Genomic DNA, 22,628 nt, shown 5'->3' on the forward strand with positions numbered 1-22,628 from the left:
AATCACAGCCTACTATCATCAGTAAAGAAAGGATGTTACAGTACTATCATCAATAAAGAAAGGATGTTACATTCCTAAAAAGTTGGAATGCTTTGGATATCAGAGTTGAGCTGGGGCTACATATCAACAATGAAGAAATTATCATTCCTTCACCTTCAAATTATTCATTACTCACTTCTAAATTATTAATCTCTGTTAACAGAGATTCAAATGAAGTATATATAGTTATGATACTGGACAAGTTTACATCTGTCACGAGGCTTTCTTTTTTAACAATTCCAAATGAAAACTAAAGTAATATCCATTATAAAGATATAAAAAACAGCTGCAATTTCCTCTGTTCTTATTATGCATCATTCAAGTATTTGGGGGGATTTTCTCTGCTAAATCCCTATTGTCATTGTGGTGTAAGAACAGAAGAAAGATGGAATTTGATCAATGGAATGTCAACTAGAATTGTTCCTGTGAAATGTTTTAGAACCATCAGTAGTTACTAGGTACCTATGCCACCCAACACCTGTATTTTAATATCTCCTCCTCCTCTCACTCACACTGACTCTCCTTTCTCTTCTGTATTTGTTTTCTCATGCTTTTTTGAATCTTCCAAATTGAAACTATTAAATACCTTTAACTTTTATCACCAACGCTCTTAATTATCTTTCAAAACCAGTCTTTCTTTTCATTTCAAGAAAATAGCTTTTGCACCTATTGTTCTCTCAACTCCTTACTTTTATTGTAACTTTCTATTAACCATGAGAATAATACCTCTCTCTAATTTCTTGTTCTTCCTGAATTGTCCAATTAATCTTCGAAAACTGCCATTTTGTTATAGTTTCTGTTTTTTCCTTGAGGATTTTTCTTCTTTTTTTTTATGACATCAAATCTCCTACACAGTTGTTAAAAGTTATCCAATAATTATTAGTTTAAATGACTTCATCCTGATGACAACACTCAACCTCATAACATTGTTAATTGACTACAGCTTATTGTCATACCCACACAAAGACTTCTTTTTTTTTTTCAATTATTTTTATGCTAAAGATATTCCAATTTAGTTTATTGTTTAACTTTTAAACTATTTGTATTTACTGAATTATTTTAAAAAGAATATTTCTCAACAACTGCTTAATGACCTTATACTAAGTTTAAAATAATAGCTCAGTAGTGTGTCTAAATAATAGTCTCTGATATTACCACCACAGAGGTACAGGATATTACCATCACAGTGGTATGAAATATTACCATCACAGTAAAGCAGATAATAACTCGACTGTAAAAACACAATAAATTACTGGCATGGTTGCAAACTTTCAGAAATGTAATTATTAAAAATATCGCACTTGTTTTCTTTTCACATTATTGTTGAACCAAACTCCTGGAAAAATTCAATATTTAAATCAATATTAGTAAAATATTTTCTTCTCACTATATTAAAATATATTTATCAACAAATCACTTAATTTCCTCCCTCTTTCCAAATCCTAAACGACTTCTATTTCTCAATATATATCTGCTGTATTGTTCTCGAAAATGTTATTGTCTATTCTATTCCGTTAAACAATTTGAGATTTATGATATTCTTTTGATAGAATATGTTGATAGTATTGTGTGAATAGGAATATGCTTGATAGTATTGCATTTAATAGAAATATGAAAATAGTATTGTGTATAAAAAGAATGTGTTTGATAGTATCAAATTAGATAGGAATATGTTTGATAGTATTGTATAGAATACTATCTCTGAAAGTATTGTGTTTTAATTACATTGTGGATAATAGGAATGTGATAGTGTAGTATTTCATAGCAATGTTTTTGTTGTAGTATTGATAGAATATATTTCATATTACTGTAATTGATAAAATATTTTTCTTACCATTATGTTTAATATGCAATATCTTTGATAGTTTCATAGTATTGTGTTTAATAGAATAGTATTACTTGACTTTTATTAATTAATAGTAGTGTACTTGATAGAATATGTGTTTGATTGTATAATAATTGACATTTTTGATAATATAAGTGTTGGATATTATAATATTGATATTGTGTTTAACATAATCAATGATTATTATTAAAGACACTTAGCAAATCCAGTATCATCAAACAATACTATCAAAAATATTCTATCAAACACAATATTACCAAACATTCTGTCATGTACAGTACTATAATAATAATGAAATTATTGTATACAGTGCTCAGGTGCACCACAACATGCCACAAGTGCGTATAAAGCATATGCAGTAATGTACAAATGTCTGGAAAGTGAACAGTGTTTGAGTCAGATACATGCTTGCATGTGTATGGAGGGGAGAAAATCAGGTGTAGTGTAATACTTTCAAACATCATAGTACAAAGATATAATGCAAGCATATTCTTATCAAATAATACTATGAAGCATTCTTTCAAACTTAGTATTGTCAATTGTGTTTGATAGCTTGATTCTATGATGTGGCATGATATTGTTTGATAGTATTGTAGTTGTCAGTATTATGTCTGATGTGGGTTAGCAGTTGACAGCATGTCAGACTAAATTCCCGATTCAAATCCCTCTGAGGTCAACTTTGCCTTTCATCCTTTCAGGATCATTAACATAAAGTACCAGTCAAGTAATGGGGTTGATCTGTTTGAGTATAACATCCCACCTTTCACATGCATTCATAGATTTGTGCCAGTGCCAGAAACCATAATTGTTAATATAAAGTTTGATAATGCTTTAACGTCCACTTTTCCCATAGGTTGGACAGAATTTACTGTAGAAGATTTTCTACAGATAGATGCCTTTCTTGTCACCGATGCTCTCTTGTTTCCAAGCAAGATACTATTTCTTCACAACCAAACATGTTCTCACAGAATATTGAGAATTAATGACACTGCTTGTATGACAGTGACAATTATTTACAACTATTATACAATGTGAGACAAGGAGACACAAACATTACACACACTCACAAACATGCACATGTGCTTGCACATACACTACACTACACTACACACACACACACACACAACAGGCTTCTTTCAGTTTTTGTCTGCTAAATTCACTCACAAAGCTTTGGTCAGCCCATAGCTGTAGAAGATACTTGCATAAGGTACCATGCAGTGAAACTGAATCTGAAATCATGTGGTTAAGGAAGCATACTTCTTAACCACTCAGCCACTCCTGTGCCTTAAATTATTCAAATATTTGTGAATTATATGTGTCATTTCAGTTGTAACTATAAAGTTATTGTAAATATAATCTTAATAATATCATTATAATTCTGTATCTTAATACAGAATTAAAAGTGACAAATTCAAGGGTTTTTTTGTAGGTTAGGCGTGCACTTTATTTTCTATGACAATAGAGTTACTTTTTGCTTTTAACGTCTTTGTACATGTTTCTGTATGACTTCCATTCCTCAGACTATTATGAGTGTGTTCTTTAAAAGTCAGAAATGGTGATTAGGATTAAATCCTCACAAGTTTTCATTGCAGACATAATAGACTCTCTGTCTCACCAAGAAAGGAACCCTAAAAGTAAGATAACTTGGTTAATCTAAGGACACTATCTTTCTTTGAATTTTAAATCTTCTTATAGGAGTTTTTTTGTCTAATTTGTCACAGAAACACATATTTCTGCCATCATGTAGGTCAATTTCTATTTTCTGTCTTTATTTTATTTCTAATGTATTTCTTTGCGTGAGAACAACATTCTGGTTTAAAATGGTAATATTTGTTTAAACATCTGATAGATGATTACATTCTAGAATATTTTAGACTTCCAATGAATAAATAAACACAGCTCAATCAGAAGTGATATATTTATATTCTTACTTTCTAATTAGAAATGGTCGACTCTATTCCAAGTGTCCTTCTGCACACTTTAGACTTTTCTTATTCTCTCAATAATAACAAAAATACACTCATTAAGATTTGCTCCAACAAGCTGTAATGTCCTTTCTTCATTCTCTCTATGTTTATGCTATTATAATTCTTCTTCATATTCCTGGTTATACTTGCAATATTTATATATTTTGTAAATTTATTCAAACTTTATATTAAAAAAAGAAATATTTTAAAATAAACAATCTTGTGTGATTTATTAATGGTATAAATTAAATATTTAAGTCTGCTGCAAAAAACAAAAAACAAAAAATTCCCTTTGGATGACTCAGAAAGTAATTTTGTTGTGACTTAATATCACATGACAGCTAATGGCTCTCTGACTTTTCTCACTGCTTCAGATTTTAAAAAAAAAAAAAATTATAGCTTAGTCAGAAGAAGAGCAGTGCTTATAGCTCTTTGTCAGGGTTTCTGAGGAGGAAGAAAAGAAGTTAACTTATGACTAAATGCTGGTGACTGAATGGACCCTAGTAAAGGCCCCCAGGGGCCAGTAATAATATTATCCCAAGCAACAGGTTACATTTACATTCCAAGAACAGAAATGATTCCTATGACAAACTTATGCACTCTTTCCTCAATCAAATTTCATTCCCAAGCTTTCAGTGAATCTGGAAATTTGAAAAAAAAAAAACACTTTGCTCAAGGTGCAACACAGCAGTTTTGAACTTCAAATAAAGTAGTTATAAAGCAAGCCTCTTACCACTCAACTACACCTGCATCATTTATCCAGGCCTGTTTCTATATTGCCTATCTTCTTACCCTGTAAAATTGCATAATATCACTTCACTAAGAAATTTCAAACACATTCAATCCAAACTAATTGTCCTTACTTCTTCCTGTGTCACACACAATCAAAAGTCCTTCCTTGATCCAACTCCTTTGGTGTGGATTACCAGATTGCACTGAGGAATTGTTTCTTCGTTAATGAGCCTATAATAATATTAATTTCTTCTATCACTCAATCTTGCTCTTTGATTTCTCTGAAGAATTTTGATTTAATGTTTATTACATGTATCTTTCTAGAATATTCTCTATGTTGCAATGAAATTCTAAAGAATTTCACTATAATCTATATAATTAGCTTTTTCAGCCATATTTAATGTTTCTTTATGCTTAGAATTCTATTAAAGATTTTAAAAATAACAATGTTAAGTTCTCAACTCCTATGAGACTACTATGCCAATGCTGATTTGAAATTTTTTAATAAAAAAAAAATTTCCACTTTTCTATAAATTAGAACATATTTTCATGCTTAACGCCAATTTTTAGCAGTAAAACCATTTTCTACATTCAGTTCCAATAATGAATTCGCTATCTCTTACATCCAACCTTACATTTTACATTAAGATGCTTTATATCATTGAAAATGATAAATATGTAATGCTTTAGAGGTGTCTAGCCTAGAAAAAATGAAACAAATTCCTAAACATATATTTCAAATAGGAAATAAGATCAAAACATGTTGAAGTTTAACCATGTTGTGTGCGATATTAGATAGATACAACCCTAATACTTTCATTTTGCTGACGAAGTAAATATAAATTCAAAAGTAATATAAAATGGTAGTGGTTTTGTTGTTGTTGTTGTTGTTGTTGTTGTTGTTGGTGGTGGTGGTGGTGGTGGTGGTGGTGGTGGTGGTGGTGGTATTGGTGGTGATGCTGCTGCTGCTGCTGGTATGAGTAATCCTAGTTAGTGAGTTAGTTGGGCAGTATGTTGTTGTGTCAGTGTGGTATGAATGTATTGTTAGTGAGTTTTTGATGCAATGTCTGTGTGATAATAGCATGTTGTTGATATGTGTCAGTGTGGTAATAGTATATTGTTAATGTGCCAGTGTAATAATCCTATACTGCTAATGTGTGTCAGTGAGGTATCATCAGTGTGTTGCATATGTGTATCAGTGTGATATCAATGCATTATTAAATGTGCATCAAAGCGTTTCTAGTATATGGTTAGTGTGTCTTGTATGGGTTATTTCAGTTTGTTGGTAGTGTTTTATCATTGTGTGGTAAATGTGTGTCACAGTATGTTACTTAATTATCACTATTGTTGTTAGTGTGTTCTCAACATAAAGTGAAAGTGTTGAAGCATGTTGTGCCAGTGGGCTGTTACAGCATTATTGTCAGCTCCTCCCCTCCAAAGTGAAATTTTGCAAGGCAGTGCAAGACTACTTTTGCACCTTTCCATTTCCCCCACTTATCCCTTTCTCAAAATTCAAAAAGACCACAACAGTGAGGGTAGATTGTTTTTGAGGGAGGGGTACTTGGGGAGACATTACCTATTTCAATAGAGCCCTGGTCTGATATACAGGCTGAACCTCACTTTTTTAGAGTTGTATTATTGTTGTTATGTAGCTCTAGGTCGATTCTTATTGAGCAGATTTATGATCAAAACCCTTCCAGTCATGACCATCACATCTTATTTTTGATGTTTAATGTATCCTGACTGCATTATCCAGGAGAAACATCTCCTCATTTTTTAAATTATACAACATGATTTCTGAGGGAAATTTGTCTTCTAACTTTAGCAATTCAAGCAACTCTCACTGTTTTACATGAATGTGTTGTTGCCAGTTGGTAAATCTATTGTAGCTGATGATGAGAAAGATAATTTGTAACAATAATCCTTTCTGAGAACACAATTTTGACCATATAAACATCACCTTACTATACTTTATAGCAAACTTTTTCTGGGTGTTGATGTTGTTATTTAGCCCCAGGTCTCATTGGCTTGTATTTGGTGATGACAGTGTGTCATCATTATTATCATCATCACCATTCAATACCATCATTATCATAAGTATCACAACTACCATCAGTATTATCACCACCACTACTATCATCAGCATCAACACCCACATATCATAAAGCTGAGAGAGGCAACAAAAAGGAACTCACCTCCAACACCACATCTCTGTAACTAATATAATGATATATAGGTGTTAGAAATATTGACAGTTAACTGTTAACTAACTCCACAATCTAAGACTTTTCACAAAAACATCTAGACACTAGCCTTGTCACTTATCCTTAACCCTCTTTATTCTACAAACATGTTTTTTAGCTCCAGGTAAACCTTAGCATTCCAGCTGTGAATATCCTGTATTTTTTGGCGGGGTGGAGGTAACATATCTAGGACTACCCTGTCCTTTGTTCCTTTCTTCTTTTTAAGATGGTAGTGTGTGGTTTGAGACTTTACTTTTATTTCTAACATGCCCTGCAACTAGATAGATGTTCCTCTCTTTGGTCACCAACAAATAAGTAAAAGTTTCTAGACATCATTTGAAGCTACATTTATTTGTTTGCCAAACATCTCTTCTCTGCAGGTCCATCATCATCATCATTTAACATCCGCTCACCATGCTGGCATGGGTTGGGCGGTTTGACTGAAGACTGATGAGCCAGCGGCTGCACCAGGCTCAATCTGGTCTGGCAGTTTCTACAGCTGGATGCCCTTCCTAACACCAACCACTCCTAGAGTGTAGTGCATACTTTTTACATGCCACCAGCATGAGGGCCAGTCAGGCGGTCCTTACAACAACCATGCTCATGCTCAAAAGGTGTTTTTATGTACTACCTGCATGGGAGCCAGTCTGGCGGCACTGGCAACGACCACACTCGAATGTTGTTTTTCATGTGCCACCAGTACATGCCAGTAAGGCAACGCTGGCTACGATCATGCTCGGATAGCACTTTTCACATATCACTGGCATGGGAGCCAATCCATGGCCCTGGCAACAGTTACACTCGGATGTGCTTTCAACATTCCACTGGCACGAGTGCCAATCAGGTGGTACTGTCATCGGCCACGTCAGTGATTTTGGTTTGTTTACACTTGCTTCAATAGGTCTTTGCAAGCAAAGTTCATTGTCCAATGAATGAGGGGTACTCATAAGTGGCCTGGTTACACTATACCATATTAATAAGTGAAATAATGTATCTATCTTTTTACTATGAAACTCAAGTAGATATTTTAACTTACATATTCAGTGTTATAAATTATTTGTTCATAGAGCTGTTAAAATAAATATTACATATATTTGCTCTTTATCTCTAGATTTGGAGGGAAAGACAGGTTTCATAAAAACATTTACATGAATTTCAACATATTTTTATCATCACCATTTTATCAGTTAAGTAATTAGAAACACACAAGCAACCTATCCATGCTGAAACCTCAAGAAATATTCCACCAGATAAACAAATGTCTTAATATGATTGTTGGCTATAATAATTGTGTGTGAGTGATTATGTCTACATAAGAGAATATTCTGAAATACTTGTATACACACATACTTGTATAAATGTATGAGTATGTGAGTGTGATGTACAAGTCTCCCTAGTGCTTATATGTTCATATGTTTCTATTTCCGTCACAAATTCATTTTTGTGACAAAGAGGAGCAGAGATAGCAGTGCCATGCATGTGTGTGTGTGTGTGTGTGTGCTGTACACACCATTAGTGTATGAATTTGAGTGTAACATGAATTATTAATTCATGCTTTAAAGAAGCATCACTGAATACTCTACCATTATAATAGATGTAATAAATATTTTATCATTGCTATTACATTAGATATGAAATTTGGTAGTGGTAAACGGTGATGTATAAAATTAACCTGTTAATAAGAGGTGGTGAGGAGAATAATTATCTTTCCTAATTGATTTGCTATGTTAATCTGTATATGATGGATTAAATTGTAGTTTAATAAAATATATTTTAAGAGAGATCTCTAATGTTGGTCTTGTTTCTTAATGTTCATATGACTTAACAGAGATGGTGTATGTGTTTATATGTGTGAAGAACTGGCTTTGTATGTTGTGTGTGTGTGTTTGTGAGTATGTATATTTGTGAGAGAATGGTATGTGAATGTAAGTGCAAGGGATTGGTGTATGTGTGTGAATGAGAGAGTGTGTAGGTAAGAACTGTGCCTATATGTGTGTTTTGCTGTCTGTGTGTGCATGCATCTATGAATGTGTGTGTGTGTGTGTGTGTGCACTTGTGTTATATGAGTGTTTTTGTGGGTACATAAGAGTATATGAATGAGTGTGTGTGTTATGCATTTTCTGTTTAGTTGTTATAGGAGAGGTAACAACTGTTACTGTTACTCACAAAGTGAAGGTGATATCTATATCATCATAACTCTCTCTCTCTCTCTCTCTCTCTCTCTCTCTCTCTCTCTCTCTCTCTCTCAATTCTCAATCTCATAGCTCTGCTTCTCATAATTCTAACAATTATAGCTCTAACTATTATATTTCTCACTATCATTTTAGTTATAACTATTATAGCTTTGACTCATCACAGCCTTGACTGTGATAGCTTTATTATAATTTTCACTACTATAGTTTTCACTATCATAATTCTGATTGTTGTAACTCTGACACTCATAGTTCTTAAATATCAAACGCTCTGATTATCATAATTATGAAGTTATAACTATGATAGTTCAGACAATCATAGTTTTGATTATGATAGTTCTGATTATTGTATCAAATCCTGTCATCTATTCCCTATATCCACACAAATGGCATTTGGACTGTATCATACATGGAAAGTTAACTGGTATTACACTGCCAATACAGCCAGCACACTCCACTATGGCATGCTTCCCCTAACTGGAAATGGATAACTGTACAACCCAGTACTGTAAGTAATAGGCGCACTGTATAATTAGCAAATCCTTTATTATCAAAATAGTGCTGGTTTTAATTTCTTCTCTCTGTGTGGAGCAGGCATCATGAAGCCCCAAGTAGAGCATTCTCCCTAAGAGAATCATTGTTTTGCAATCACATACTTTGGAACTGAATTTCACTACACAGTACCTTAAGCAAGTATCTTCTACAATAGCCATGAATTAACATCTCAGCTTTGTGAGTGAAATAGGTAGTGGATAGACTGCGCTGTTTTGGGGCAGTAGACTATTTGTTGTCTTATTTAATACTACACTTGAGTCTGGGGTTTTTGTAGCAGAGTCCACTCTGTTGCAAGAATTCAAACCAGGCCTCTGGTTTGAATTCTACCAAGCCTGGTAGTGTTGGAAACTGGATCTAGGATGCTACCCTTCCTGCTCTGACTAAATCATTACAAAGAATTGGAAAACATTCAGTTTGATCATATTTTCTCATCCTTTTTTCTAAAACATGGATCAATTTCTGACCTCATATAATAGAATAGATATTGTCAGTTTACAATTTCTATCAACTTTGATAACATGTTTGATAAAAAAGAAAAAGGTATTGGAGAAAAGATTTTGTTGTGAGTTTCAGTGATTTCACAGCATATTGTTCCATTGAAAAATGGCTCTGTCAAAATGGAAGACAAGAATTGTCTTTTACAAAGATTAAAAAAAATTAGTCTTTAATGCTAAACAACAAATTTAACATGTTTTGTGTATGTGAAAGAGAGAAAAAGAGAGAAAAGGGGGGAATGTGTTTATGTGTAATGCAAGAGAAGGAAAGTTTGTGTGTGTATGTGTATCTGCATATATATATATATATATATATATATATATATATATGTGTGTGTGTATGTGAGAGAATTTGGGTGTGTGTTTTTGTGTTAGAGAAGTAGGGTAGAAAGAGTTTGCATTTGTGTGCATGTCAGGAAGATATAGAGTTTGTATGTATATATATGTTCAACAGTATAAAACAAACAACAATACTTGTACTGTATTTTATTAATGTTGTATTAATTTCTAAAGAAATAAACTTCACTTTTTCACTACATTTTTAGATATTAAATTCACTTAAAATTTTCGTGGATTTAATCATTTATTCTAGCTAACTTTAGTAGTTTCTGTACACCAAATATGTGTTTAGTGATCAGCATTTATCATTGTCTTTATTTTAACGTCCACTTTCCTGTGCTTGTATCAGTCAGACAGAATTCATTGAGGTAGGTTTTCTATACCCGGATGCCCTCCCTGTTGCCAACCCTCACATGTTTTCAAATAAGATAATATTTCCCTTGGCCAGACATGTTTTCACAGATGTCAAGGCAAGGAAACAAAAAAACAGAGAGAGACGCACACACACACTCACGCACACACACACATGAGCGGCATCTTTCAGTTTTCATCTACTAAATCTACACACAAGGCTCTGATTGGCTCAGGGCCATAGAATAAGATACTCACACAAGGTGCTATGCTGTGGAACTAAACTTGAAACCATGTGGTTTGGTAAGCAAACTTCTTAATCACACAGCCATACCTGCACCTTTTCATTATACCAAATCCTGCAGTTGATGTTTACAATACTAAAACACCGTGTTTACTTTCCAGTATGCTCACTATTGTGTTAACACTTAATACACAAAATATAGTATTTAGTGTTTTACATTTAGTATATCAAATGTTTTGCTTACTGTGTAAAATAATAGAATTACATGTGTGAGGGAGTGTGAGTGTTTGTGTTATTTGTGAGAGTATGTGAGTTTGTGTGTGTGTATATATGTCATCATCACCATCTATCCCTAGCTTCCACATTCCCCATCAGACAAGGTCAGCAAAAGTCGGAAACAGGGGTTTATTTTTGACTAAGTATTTCTCCTGCAGTTGCCTCACCAGGAAGATAGCATTGGTGGTGCTTCTCCCTGACACAAATCCAAACTGCATCTCATCTATGCCAATTTCTTCTTAATTAACTAAGCTATGACCCTTTCTGCAACTTTTCTCATCTGATCTAACAATTTGATACCCCTGTAATTATTTCTGTCTAAGGCATCACTTTTGCCTTTGTGGCAGTTGACTATAATGCTGCTATCATTGGGTATGACCCCTTGTGGACAACCTGCTCAATTATACAGGTGATCAGGTTATATCCCACTCCACCAGCAATTTTAAGCATCTCAGTGGTGATTGCTGATGAGCCAGAGGCTTTCCCTGTCTTCATATCCTTAATTACCTTATCTACTAAGCTACTGTCAATTCGAATAGCCGCCCCCTCTATTGGGTCCATATAAAGCAGGCTTTCCTTTTCCCATGCATTCTCTAGTTTTTTTTTGTTTTTTTCTTATTTCATTGGAGAAACAGAGGTAATACTTGTGACTGTTGTTCATAAACTGTTGTTAACATCTCTACCATCATAGCGTTAACTATTTCTTCTTAGAACTTAGTCTCATAGCTCTACCCCTCTTAATTCTGACATTTATAGCACAAGCAACCATATTTTTGATTATCATAGTACATACTATCATAACTATCACAATTCTAAGTATTATCATTCTCACTATCAAAGTTCTAACAATCATAGTTCTGACTATGATATTACTTTTAATGTTTAGCACACTAAATACTTTCTATTGTTTTTAGTCCACCAAATACTGTGTTTAGTACTTATTTCACCAAACTCATTATTTAGTGTAAAGTACACCAAATATTGTGTTTAGTGTCTAATAAAATAAAATGCCATCTTTAGTATTTGACGTTTAGTACATTTAATACTTTGTTTAATGTTTAATATACTAATGTTTAAAATAATAAATGCTGTTTTTTTGTATTTAGTATGGTAAATACTTTGTTTAAAATTCAGTAGAATAAATACTGTTCAGTATTTAATATTTCAGTTTCTAATTGTCCAGTTTCAATTTAGAATCATCTCTTTTTTGAAGCATGAAAACTTCCACCAGTTACTGATACTCATCTATGAAATCAAAAACTAAACTACCATGTTGCTCTTTTATAGGTACGTTTTCTGGGCTGACCAAGGAACTAAGCAAATTGAGCGTTCTCAGTTAAATGGTAATCACCGGCGAGTATTAATTGATTCAGATTTGCACTGGCCAAATCAATTGGCAATCAGTCCTGCCACCAGGTGAGTTAAATTGTTTTACAATTGATGTTTGCTGGCAAAACATACTCCTTTTTAATACAATTTTCATCCTTTCCTTCCTCCCTCCCTCTCTCTCTCTTCTCTCTTCTCTCTCTCTCTCTCTCTCTCTCTCTCTCTCTCTCTCTCTCTCTCTCTCTCTCTCTCTGTCTTCACTTTGTCTATCTTAAATACTTGTGGTACCTGAAAATTAGGGAAATAAGAAGGAGTACTAGCTAAATGTCATTTGCAATTGTTTTGTGCAAATCACTATTGTAACCAGTTCATTGACTGGTCTCAACTTACCTCTATTCAAACTTGTAAAGCTAAGATTGCAATACTTGCAAGGACAAAATTCTAGGTTTATATAAGGCTAACTCAATAATCTGCAATTCATGTATTTTCCTCTTTGATGAAAAGGACATATTACTGGGCATTCTGCTGCAAAAATGAGAATATCAAGCTAGATGCCCAATGTGTTAAATATTTATTACCACCAATATTATAATAGTATTTATTGCTGTAAAGTTAAGATGCTGGATTACTAACTTTGAGATCATAATGCAAATTTTGTTATGGAAATAGTATTTTTCCATTACTGATCTGATCTCAAATAGGCATCAATTTCTATTTCTTGGCTTTCTCTCCTTTTCTATAGTATCTGAAGACCCCAGTCCAACATAGATCCTCTTATTATGGTAGTGACCACTCATCATAGCCCTTTCTGTGTTACAAATCTCTAAACTCTTATCCATAGCCTATCTTTGTTGTTCAAACTACAATCTTTATTCAAAATTACCCTAAAATTTCACTCTCCCTTGGGTATAAGCAATACTCTAGTTCATCTCTCCCTCTCTACTCGCCCAAATGCATTTATCACTCTTTGAACTCATTCAACTACCAACAGCTCTTTCACCATACTTCTTCCTGTATTGAGGACATATGCCTCACTTTGTTCCCATTTTATTACCTTCAATAATACAAAGATATTATCACTGCACATTTCAATCAGAGTGAGACAGAAAGAAGAGGAAAGTTGAGGGAACAGACAAAGAGAAAATGAAGGATAAGGATATCAGAAACTGACATTTTGGTATCTCACACTAACATTCCTACTCTCCAACCAATCCATTACAACTATCAGTCAATATATCTTTCTTGAATCCTCCATGATTTATAACAAGAGGACCTCCGACCACAGATTTTTCTTTTTGTCATACATTGTTGTAAATGATTTCGGAGTTCTGTGCAAAGCTACATTTTGAAATAATGATGATGTATCAAGACAGATAACTATCAATGCTCATAAAAATATAGACTTCTCTTCAGTGACATATAAATTTCTAACAAGATCTGTATACTCATCTCATCTTCCATATCATCTTAAATTTTCATTAGGACTTCTTCACAATGTAAGCAATGTTGTACGCTCAACACTCACCACTTTATCTTTACCATTTATCCCTATTCATGGCAAAATTAACAGCTTCATTAAATTTAATATTGCCTCCAGCTAGATCAGTATTAAGTTGGAAAATGTCTTTTGCAAAGCTCCTCTAACACATTTAGGTCTGGTAACTTGATTTATGTAATCCAAAATATTGACCTCCATATCACGATATGACATTATGTCATCTCATATGGTATCATTTTAATCATAGCCTTATATGTCATACTATTTTACTGCACACCATATTAAACTATACCAACCATATCAGAGTTCAATAACCTGTTAATACTTTATCATGTATATCATACCAGATCATGATGTGCATTGTTATATACATACCACCATCATCATTATTGTTGTTTAATGTCTGCCTTCCATGCTAACACTATATACTGTTTTAGAATATTTATCTTACGGTATATAATATCATATCTTGCTATATACCATACCACTTTACACAACATACCTTGCAATATGCCATTCCACTTCATACAACAGTATACTATTATGTACCATTCCCCTTCAAACAATAAGATATCTTACTAATATCCATACTATTTCATACAATGCCACAACTTGCTATGTAACATATTTTTCTGTATATAATTCTAAATCATATAATATAATTCTTTTTTGTTTGCCATATCATTATTCTAGAAAATGGTAAAGTTATAATGTATAATATATGATTCAATACCATTCCCAATACAAGAACATGTGAAAACAGCCCAGGTGTCTACTCTAAAACCAGTTTGTGATTAAGGGAACATTTAACTAGTAGAATTATTCATAACATAATAATACAAATATCTGAATAAAGTAATTTTTTTTAAAGCACAAAGCATATATTTTCCAATATATCTATATACTCGAATCTTTATCAACTTGTATTTCTATCCTCAGACGCCTGTATTGGGTCGATGGAATGAACCACATGATCATGTCATGTGACATGAATGGGAAGAACATAAAGCTGGAGCGGAACACAACAGAGAAAACTGGCAGCAATGTAATATTTGGGCTTGCTTTATCTGGCAATCGAGCCATTATTAGTGTGTGGTTCCAAGCAAGTCTTTATTCAACACTGGTTGAAGCAGCTGCTGCTTCTTGGAAAGTGGAATCAGAAATAATTGGCACAAATGAACTATTTAGTATCATTGTTGTAGATGGTTCTGTTCAAGCAACAGGTAGAGTTGTTTCTCTTTTTGTTTGTTTGTTTTTGTTCTCTTATATTCTATCTTTTGGCTTACATATTTGACAATTCTCACTTGCAATGTCTTCAGGATTTTAGAAGCTAGGCCTCATCAGCAATTAATGCAGCTTGGAGGGAATAAACCCAAAGGGCATATTACCAGAGATGTGGCTATAGAAAATTCAAAGATCCCATTTTCAACAATAGGTCTGTTGATAGTTCAGCACATCAGTTACATTAAAAAATCTTTCACCACTTACCTACACTATATCTAAAACATCTCTAAATCCATGGTGCTACTTGATAAGCAAGTTTTATTATAGGAAGATCATGAGAAGTAAGCCTCTACATGGTCACTTGGTCTGCTAAAAATAGCACCCAAATACTCCTCAAATTACACTCTACTGTCTTCAAAAGTGGAGAAAATATTATATTTAGATGCACTATATTATAAAATAAGATGGGGTGGTGATGGCTAGAATGCCTTTGAGTAGAGATCAACTTTATTAGCTGACCTGGGACTAAAACAACCATGGCTGAACACTTGGCTGAACCATTGCCATCATCATCATCATTTAACAACTGTTCTCTATGCTAGCACAAGTTGAATGGTTTGACAAGATCCATGCTCCAAATGTTTTGGCATGCTTTCTACTGCTAGATACCATTTCTAACGCCAACCACTTTACAGAGTGTATTGGGTGCTTTTCCATGGTACCACCACAAGGAATTAAGGAGGCTCCTATAAGTGGAGGAGAGTCGGAATGAGGGAGTGTGAGAATGTTATGCAAATTGATGGGGAAGGATGAAGTATAATGAGAGGAACAGATTTATAGCTGTGAGCAGGAAAAAACGATAGCCAGCTCTGATAGTATTATATTGGCCTAAAAATCCATCTGTGCTGGATTATGTTATGTGTATGCCTGGTTATGGTCTACAAATCACATCCAAGTGTCTGCACTGTCATGTGTGTTGAAGTGTTCCTGTATCAAGATATATGTTAGTCTTTATGTTTGCATGTGTCATGCACAATAGCTCTTTATGACAAAAAGCATGACCATTGGTTTATACCTGTGTAATATTCATCTGTACATGTTTATATATGTATGAGATTAAGAAAGAGTTAGAGAGAAATTCTCACACATACATGAAATTTGCACACACACACACACATATTATACATTGAAATCTAATCTCTGAGTGTGTGTGTGTGTGTGTGTGTGTGTGTGTGTGTGTGTGTGTGTGTGTATTCTCTAGTGACCTGCTCATTTAGACGTTTGCATGAATTGTTAGAGCAAATGTTTTACAGTTGGATGACCTCCTAACTTTAACATCTCAACTGTAAAGTGGTAGTGTGTATCTACAAATCTACAAATATGGTGTGATTGTGTGTGTGTGTGTGTGTGGTGTGTGTGTGTGGTGTGTGTGTGTGTGTATGTGTGTGTGTATGAGATAGAGAGAGAGATTTGTGTGTATGTGTCTGCATGTTTGTGTATGTATGTATATATTTCAGTGTGGCCAGTATGTGAACAGCTGAAATGGTCAGTAACACAGCATGACCAAAATGCTTGTGAAGCAGAAAATTTTGGTCTTGAAAGATCACTAACTAAACCATGATAGTTGGTTGCTATGACAACTAGAATTATTTCATCTCAAAGACTTCCAGAAACTTCCAAACATGCAATGAAGAGATAATTTAAATTCTATTTTTTAAAGATTTTTATTTTTAAAGTATATTTTCTTTCTTCTGTGAAACTATGTATGATCTCATTTTTTTTCTCATTTCTGAAATATAGTTCCTTCATATATTTAACTTTCTTATTCAATAGTCTATGACAGCTCCCAAAATATAAGGTTCAGGTTCAACACCAACTTGATTCTCTATACTTGTTTAATTGATTGATTGTATGTATGTGTATAGTTTTGTATATTACCCATGTATGTATATATATATATATACATGTCCCTAGGTCACAAAAAAGGCACTCTAAAAGAGAAATAATAGAATGGTTTTGGCCAGCATGTATTACCAAGTACAACTGTCAGCACAAGACTACCGATAACATTCTGACTTGTGTGCCATAACCAGTAATAAACAACTCAACAATATAAACTGTGTGTGCATGCATGTGTTCTTAATGAAATATTTATTCATTGTATTAATTATTAGAGTAATATTTCTAATTTCACTTTTTTTTTTATTTCCATAGTTTACCAACATCCATGCAGTCAACCAGGAAATGGTGGCTGTTCTCATCTGTGCATGCCAAAAGGAGGTATCAAATATATATGTGTTTGCCCATCATTTGGAGGTTTGGCTCTTTCCAAAGACAAAAAGACATGTGAAGGTAAACCATCACCGGTCATAATATTGTTGATATTGATTTACCTTTTTGTATGTGTGTATCTATGTAGTGTGTTGTGTGTTTATACAAACATTTGTGTCAGCCAGTGTTTTTATATGTGTCTGCATATCGTTTATGTATGACTGTGAACATCCGTGTGTTCCTCTGTGTATATTTGCGTAACCTGCCAACCCATGCCAGCGTGGGACATGGATGCTAAATGACGATGATGGTGATGAGGTTGATTGCATATATTTCTTTGTATATGACTGTGAATGCATGTACCTGTGTATATTATAGTGTGTGTATATTATAATGTGTGTATATTCTATGTATATTTGTGTGTGGAGTGTATATTTTCATGAATGTATGTCTGCATATGTATCTGTATGTATGTTTGCATAGATGTCCATGTCTATGGTTTGTGTATATAGTTTGTTTATATGTATATTTGTGCTTGTGTTCTTATATGTGATTTTGTCTTTGTGTTTGTGTGTGAGTGTATGTGAGTATATTGTTATTGTTGGATTGATTATTCTTGAAATATGTTTCCATTAGCATTTTGAACTTATTTAAAGGTTTTCAAAACAGCAATGTTTGACAAGTCTTTTCTGTAGCTGTAAGGAAGATATTTATGTGTGTGTGGGGGGGAGATATAAATGTATGTGTATGTATATATATATATATATATATATAATATATATATATATATATATATATATATATCTGTGTGGATGAAAGCCCACTGGAACTGAAACCTCCACATTGCTCTTGCATTCTGAGTTCAAATTCTACCAAGATCATTTTTATCTTTCATCCATCTAGTGCTGATGAAATTAAGTTTCAGTCCAAGGCAGTGGATTGGCAGAATTATTAGAAAATCAAGCAAGGTGTTATGTGGTATCTGTTGCAACCTTTTGCATTCTAAATTCTTAGGTGGTAAACAACCAGTTTAACACTGCCATCTAGTACTTGGATGCTTTTAGTGGAATTCACTCATGCAAACATTTGAGCCAGTCCTACCACTAATCTCAGAGGCCTTGGAAAATATAGAATCATAGGTGCTGCCTTTCTCTTCCTGATCAAGTCATAGAAATATTACAGGCACAGGAATGGCTGTGTTGGCAAGCAGCAATCGGCAGGTGTTGCTTGTTGCCCTCATTTATCATCATTTTCATTTGTCATTTCATATAACATTATGTCTATGTCCAACCTGCAGCTTCCCTTCTATGTAAGGCCTTTATGGCCAATATAAGGAATAAAGAAGTTTACTTCCCAGCCACATGGTTCTGCGTTCAGTTACACTGCATGGCACCTTGAGTAAGGATCTTCTGCTATAGCCTTTGGCTAACCAAAGCCTTGTGAGGGAATTTGATAGGCAGAAACAAAAAGAAGCCCATAATGTGCATGTGTGTGTGTATTTTTGGTTGTGTTTGTCCCCACCACCACATGACAGCTGGTGTTGGTTTTTTTACATCCCTGTAAATTGGTTGTTTCACAAAAAGAAATCAAAAGAATAAGCACCAAGCTTACAAAAATTAAGTACTGGGATTGATTTCTTCAGCTAAAACCTTCAAGGTGGTGCCCTAGCATGGTCAGTCTAATGACAGAAACAAGTAAAAGAAGAAAAAAATTATATTACATATATCCAGTGAAATCTCACTGCCAGATTAAAGTTTTTATATCAGCACATGTTAATTTTGTTACATTCTATTTAATACTATCACATGTGCAGTTTGTGCCTCAAATATGTTATTTTGTTTTGATTTGGTCCTGAAGTCTGTCTCTCTCTCTCCCCATTACACAATCTAAGAGTGGTGACAAACATCCAATTTGTTCAGATCATTTCCAAGGGTCTTTATGTGTTTACTCACCATCCTTACGGCTCATAATTAGATCACACCTATTATTGATTTAACCTCAGACTGAACGATGAAAACATGTTGACAGCAGATTTTTAATATTTTTATTTTCTCTCAGTGATACTTTTTATACTTACATGTTTCATTTTGCTTAAATGTAAACAAAAAGGCACCACTCAACTTAGTTGAGTGTAACTCAGGATAAGGGCTACATGGACCCAAACACAGAAGACAATCTAAAGAAGGGAGATATAGAAGTTACAAGATCCTTTAACCAGATATAGGTTCAAAAATAACAAAATAAAATTGCACCTCATACAAAAGAGATTGCAAAGTATGTCAAAGTATGCAAGAGTGGCTGTGTGGTAAGTAGCTTGCTTACCAACCACATGGTTCCAAGTTTATTCCCACTGCGTGGCACCTTGGGCAAGTGTCTTCTACTATAGCCTCGAGCCAACCAAAGCCTTGTGAGTGGATTTAGTGGACAGAAACTGAAAGAAGCCTGTCGTATATATGTATGTGTAAGTATATGTTTGTGTGTCTGTGTTTGCTCCTCCAACATCGCTTGACAACCGATGCTGGTGTGTTTACATCCCTGTAACTTAACAGTTTGGCAAAAGATACCGATAGAATAAGTACTAGGCTTACAAAGAATAAGTCCTGGGTTGATTTGCTCAACTAAAAGGTGGTGCTCCAGCGTGGCCGCAGTCAAATCACCGAAACAAGTAAAGAGAGTATGCATATGCAATAAACAAGAAAAGAAACAAAGTGCAATATGTAGAATGGGTTAAAATGTAATTTTTATTTATTTCAAATAAGGTCTCTCACAAAGGATTGAAAGCCACCTAGGAAAGATCAAAGGCCCAAACAAGCTTTTACTTCAAGCACTTTCCTTTTCCAAATGCAACAGCCAGACAGAAACTCAGCACTGGCCCACTCATGCACATTAGTTTCACAACTTGCACTTACCTTTTATCAAATTTTCTTTGAGCTCAGCAAGTCCCTCTCCACTCTCACATCCCACTGTGAGTAATACTTAGAGAAGTTAATGAGAGTTTGGTTTTATAAAGAGAGACAAGAGTCCTTTCCTCAACCCTTTCAAATGGCATCAACCTCTTTCACCCAAATTGCAAGCATAGAGTGGAAACTGCTTGCCCATCTTTCAAGAACAGGCAAGTAATCAAACAACTCAATTGATGGCCAGATATTTCCTATACATCACCACAGTAGTTTTCTATAATAAGTCTCATTGATATAATGACAAACCTGCATCTTGGACAGGCCCAACTGATGGTGCATCAGCACTTGTAAAGCTTATCCTAATCTAGCAACACCCCAGCCTCTCCCTCCTGCTAGCTCTGCTAGGCTACAGATGTTTACAAGTCTTACAATATGTTTTTGTCATTCATACTCATTAAAATCACTGTTGTTGCTCAACTACACATGATGCAATTCCCTCGCTAATCATTAACTACCCCACCTCCTCATAACACATTTATTACGTACTCAATTTATAGAATGATATCAGTGTTCTTAAGGTTTTTACTATTGACAAAGTATTGACTTTCTTTTCTATTAAAATAAATATCTTATGTATGAGAGTGTGTGTATACATATAGGTATGCACATGTATGTATGTGTGTGTGTGTGTGCATATGCATATAATACTTACATACACTTGTATGTGTAGATTCACAACCACACTTCATACACACACACACACACACACCATATGCATATAAGATATTGTTCGGTAAAATAGGAATAACTGAGGAAGCCATTAAAAGCTTAAGCTGAAATTCTAAGTCGTTAAACAGTGTTTTCATCTAATTTTCCCTCCAAGTCAACTTTTTTAGCTTCACTTAAAGAATTTGCACAGTTTGTAGTTAATGTTTCAGTAATCTGTCATCTATGTTTAATGAGGCAAGCTACGGCTCTGCTCCCTCTACATCTGCAGGTTCTCCTTGCTAGGATATAGTTAATCGTTTTTGCCTAGTAATTATGCTTTTAATATTTAAAACTATATATCCTGAAATCAATATATATATATATATGTATGTATGTGTTTGTACACATACGTATACCCATGCATATGTATACACACTGTACACACATATATATTTATATACATATTTATGTGTGTGTGTGTATATACATATATATATATATATAATATATATATATATATATATATATATATATAGCAAGTGCTATATGGACACAGACTATGTCAATAGTCAGCTGGAAAAGATGTTCTCTTGGGGCTAAAACAACAGTAACATCATCCTTTATAGGACTGCCACATTCTATTGGCATATTAACTTTACTATATATATATATATACATATATATATATATATATATATATATATATATATAATGCACTTATTTTATGCCATCTTTCCATGCTGGCATTGGTTGGACAGGTTATCACAGTCTAAGTAATTTCTTATTTGGAGTCACTGCTCTCATAGTCTGGTGTTCATACTTGTCATTTGGTTGGGTTTAAACAGCCAGATGCCCTTCCTATTGCCAGCTGCTTTACAGAATGAATTTGCTGCCTTTCCTCATGACATCAGCACCTGAGAGCTTGATTAAGACGTTGGTGAGACAAGAACTAAAGGGATCTCACAATGGCTTTCTCCACCCAGGAGAGTGATAATAGAAGAAAGGCTAGAATGAGTAATTTAAATAAGTATGAGTGTTACTGCAGAGAGTATTCAGTAACTTAAGATTTGTACTTTCACTCAGGTGACTGAAGTGGAGAATAGAGAGGAGGAGGGAAAGAGAGAGAGAGAGAGAGAGAGAGAGAGAGAGAGAGAGAGAGAGAGCATTGATCAACCAGGGCTAGAGCAGAAGTCATTTGTCCATGGTATCTTGCTCTAGAATTGAAACTGAAGCCAAGTGGTTGCATAGTGAACTTTGGAACCACACAACTATGCCTATTAATATATATAGTTATGTATGTATGTACATCATCAGAAATGGTAGCAACTCTTGTTTTACATCCATTTCCCATGCTGCCATGCTTCAGATGGTTTGACATACTCTTGCTAACCATTGTGCTCTCACTACTATAAGCTCTTGTACA

The 22,628-nt window shown here is 34.1% G+C and overlaps 1 protein-coding gene across 2 annotated transcripts in view; it reads left to right on the plus strand.

Annotated features, from left to right (window-relative positions):
* Nucleotides 1–22,628, plus strand: part of LOC115216733 (low-density lipoprotein receptor-related protein 6-like) — a 719,088-nt gene that overhangs the window by 599,548 nt on the left and 96,912 nt on the right. For both annotated transcript variants that reach the window (XM_029786291.2, XM_029786282.2), the window contains exons 5-7: nt 12,566–12,694; nt 15,042–15,325; nt 17,541–17,678. In XM_029786291.2, the coding sequence (XP_029642151.2) occupies nt 12,566–12,694; nt 15,042–15,325; nt 17,541–17,678 (551 nt within the window). The remainder of the gene's footprint in view (nt 1–12,565; nt 12,695–15,041; nt 15,326–17,540; nt 17,679–22,628) is intronic.

Source organism: Octopus sinensis, linkage group LG1, assembly GCF_006345805.1.
Source record: "Octopus sinensis linkage group LG1, ASM634580v1, whole genome shotgun sequence".
Taxonomy (NCBI): domain Eukaryota; kingdom Metazoa; phylum Mollusca; class Cephalopoda; order Octopoda; family Octopodidae; genus Octopus; species Octopus sinensis.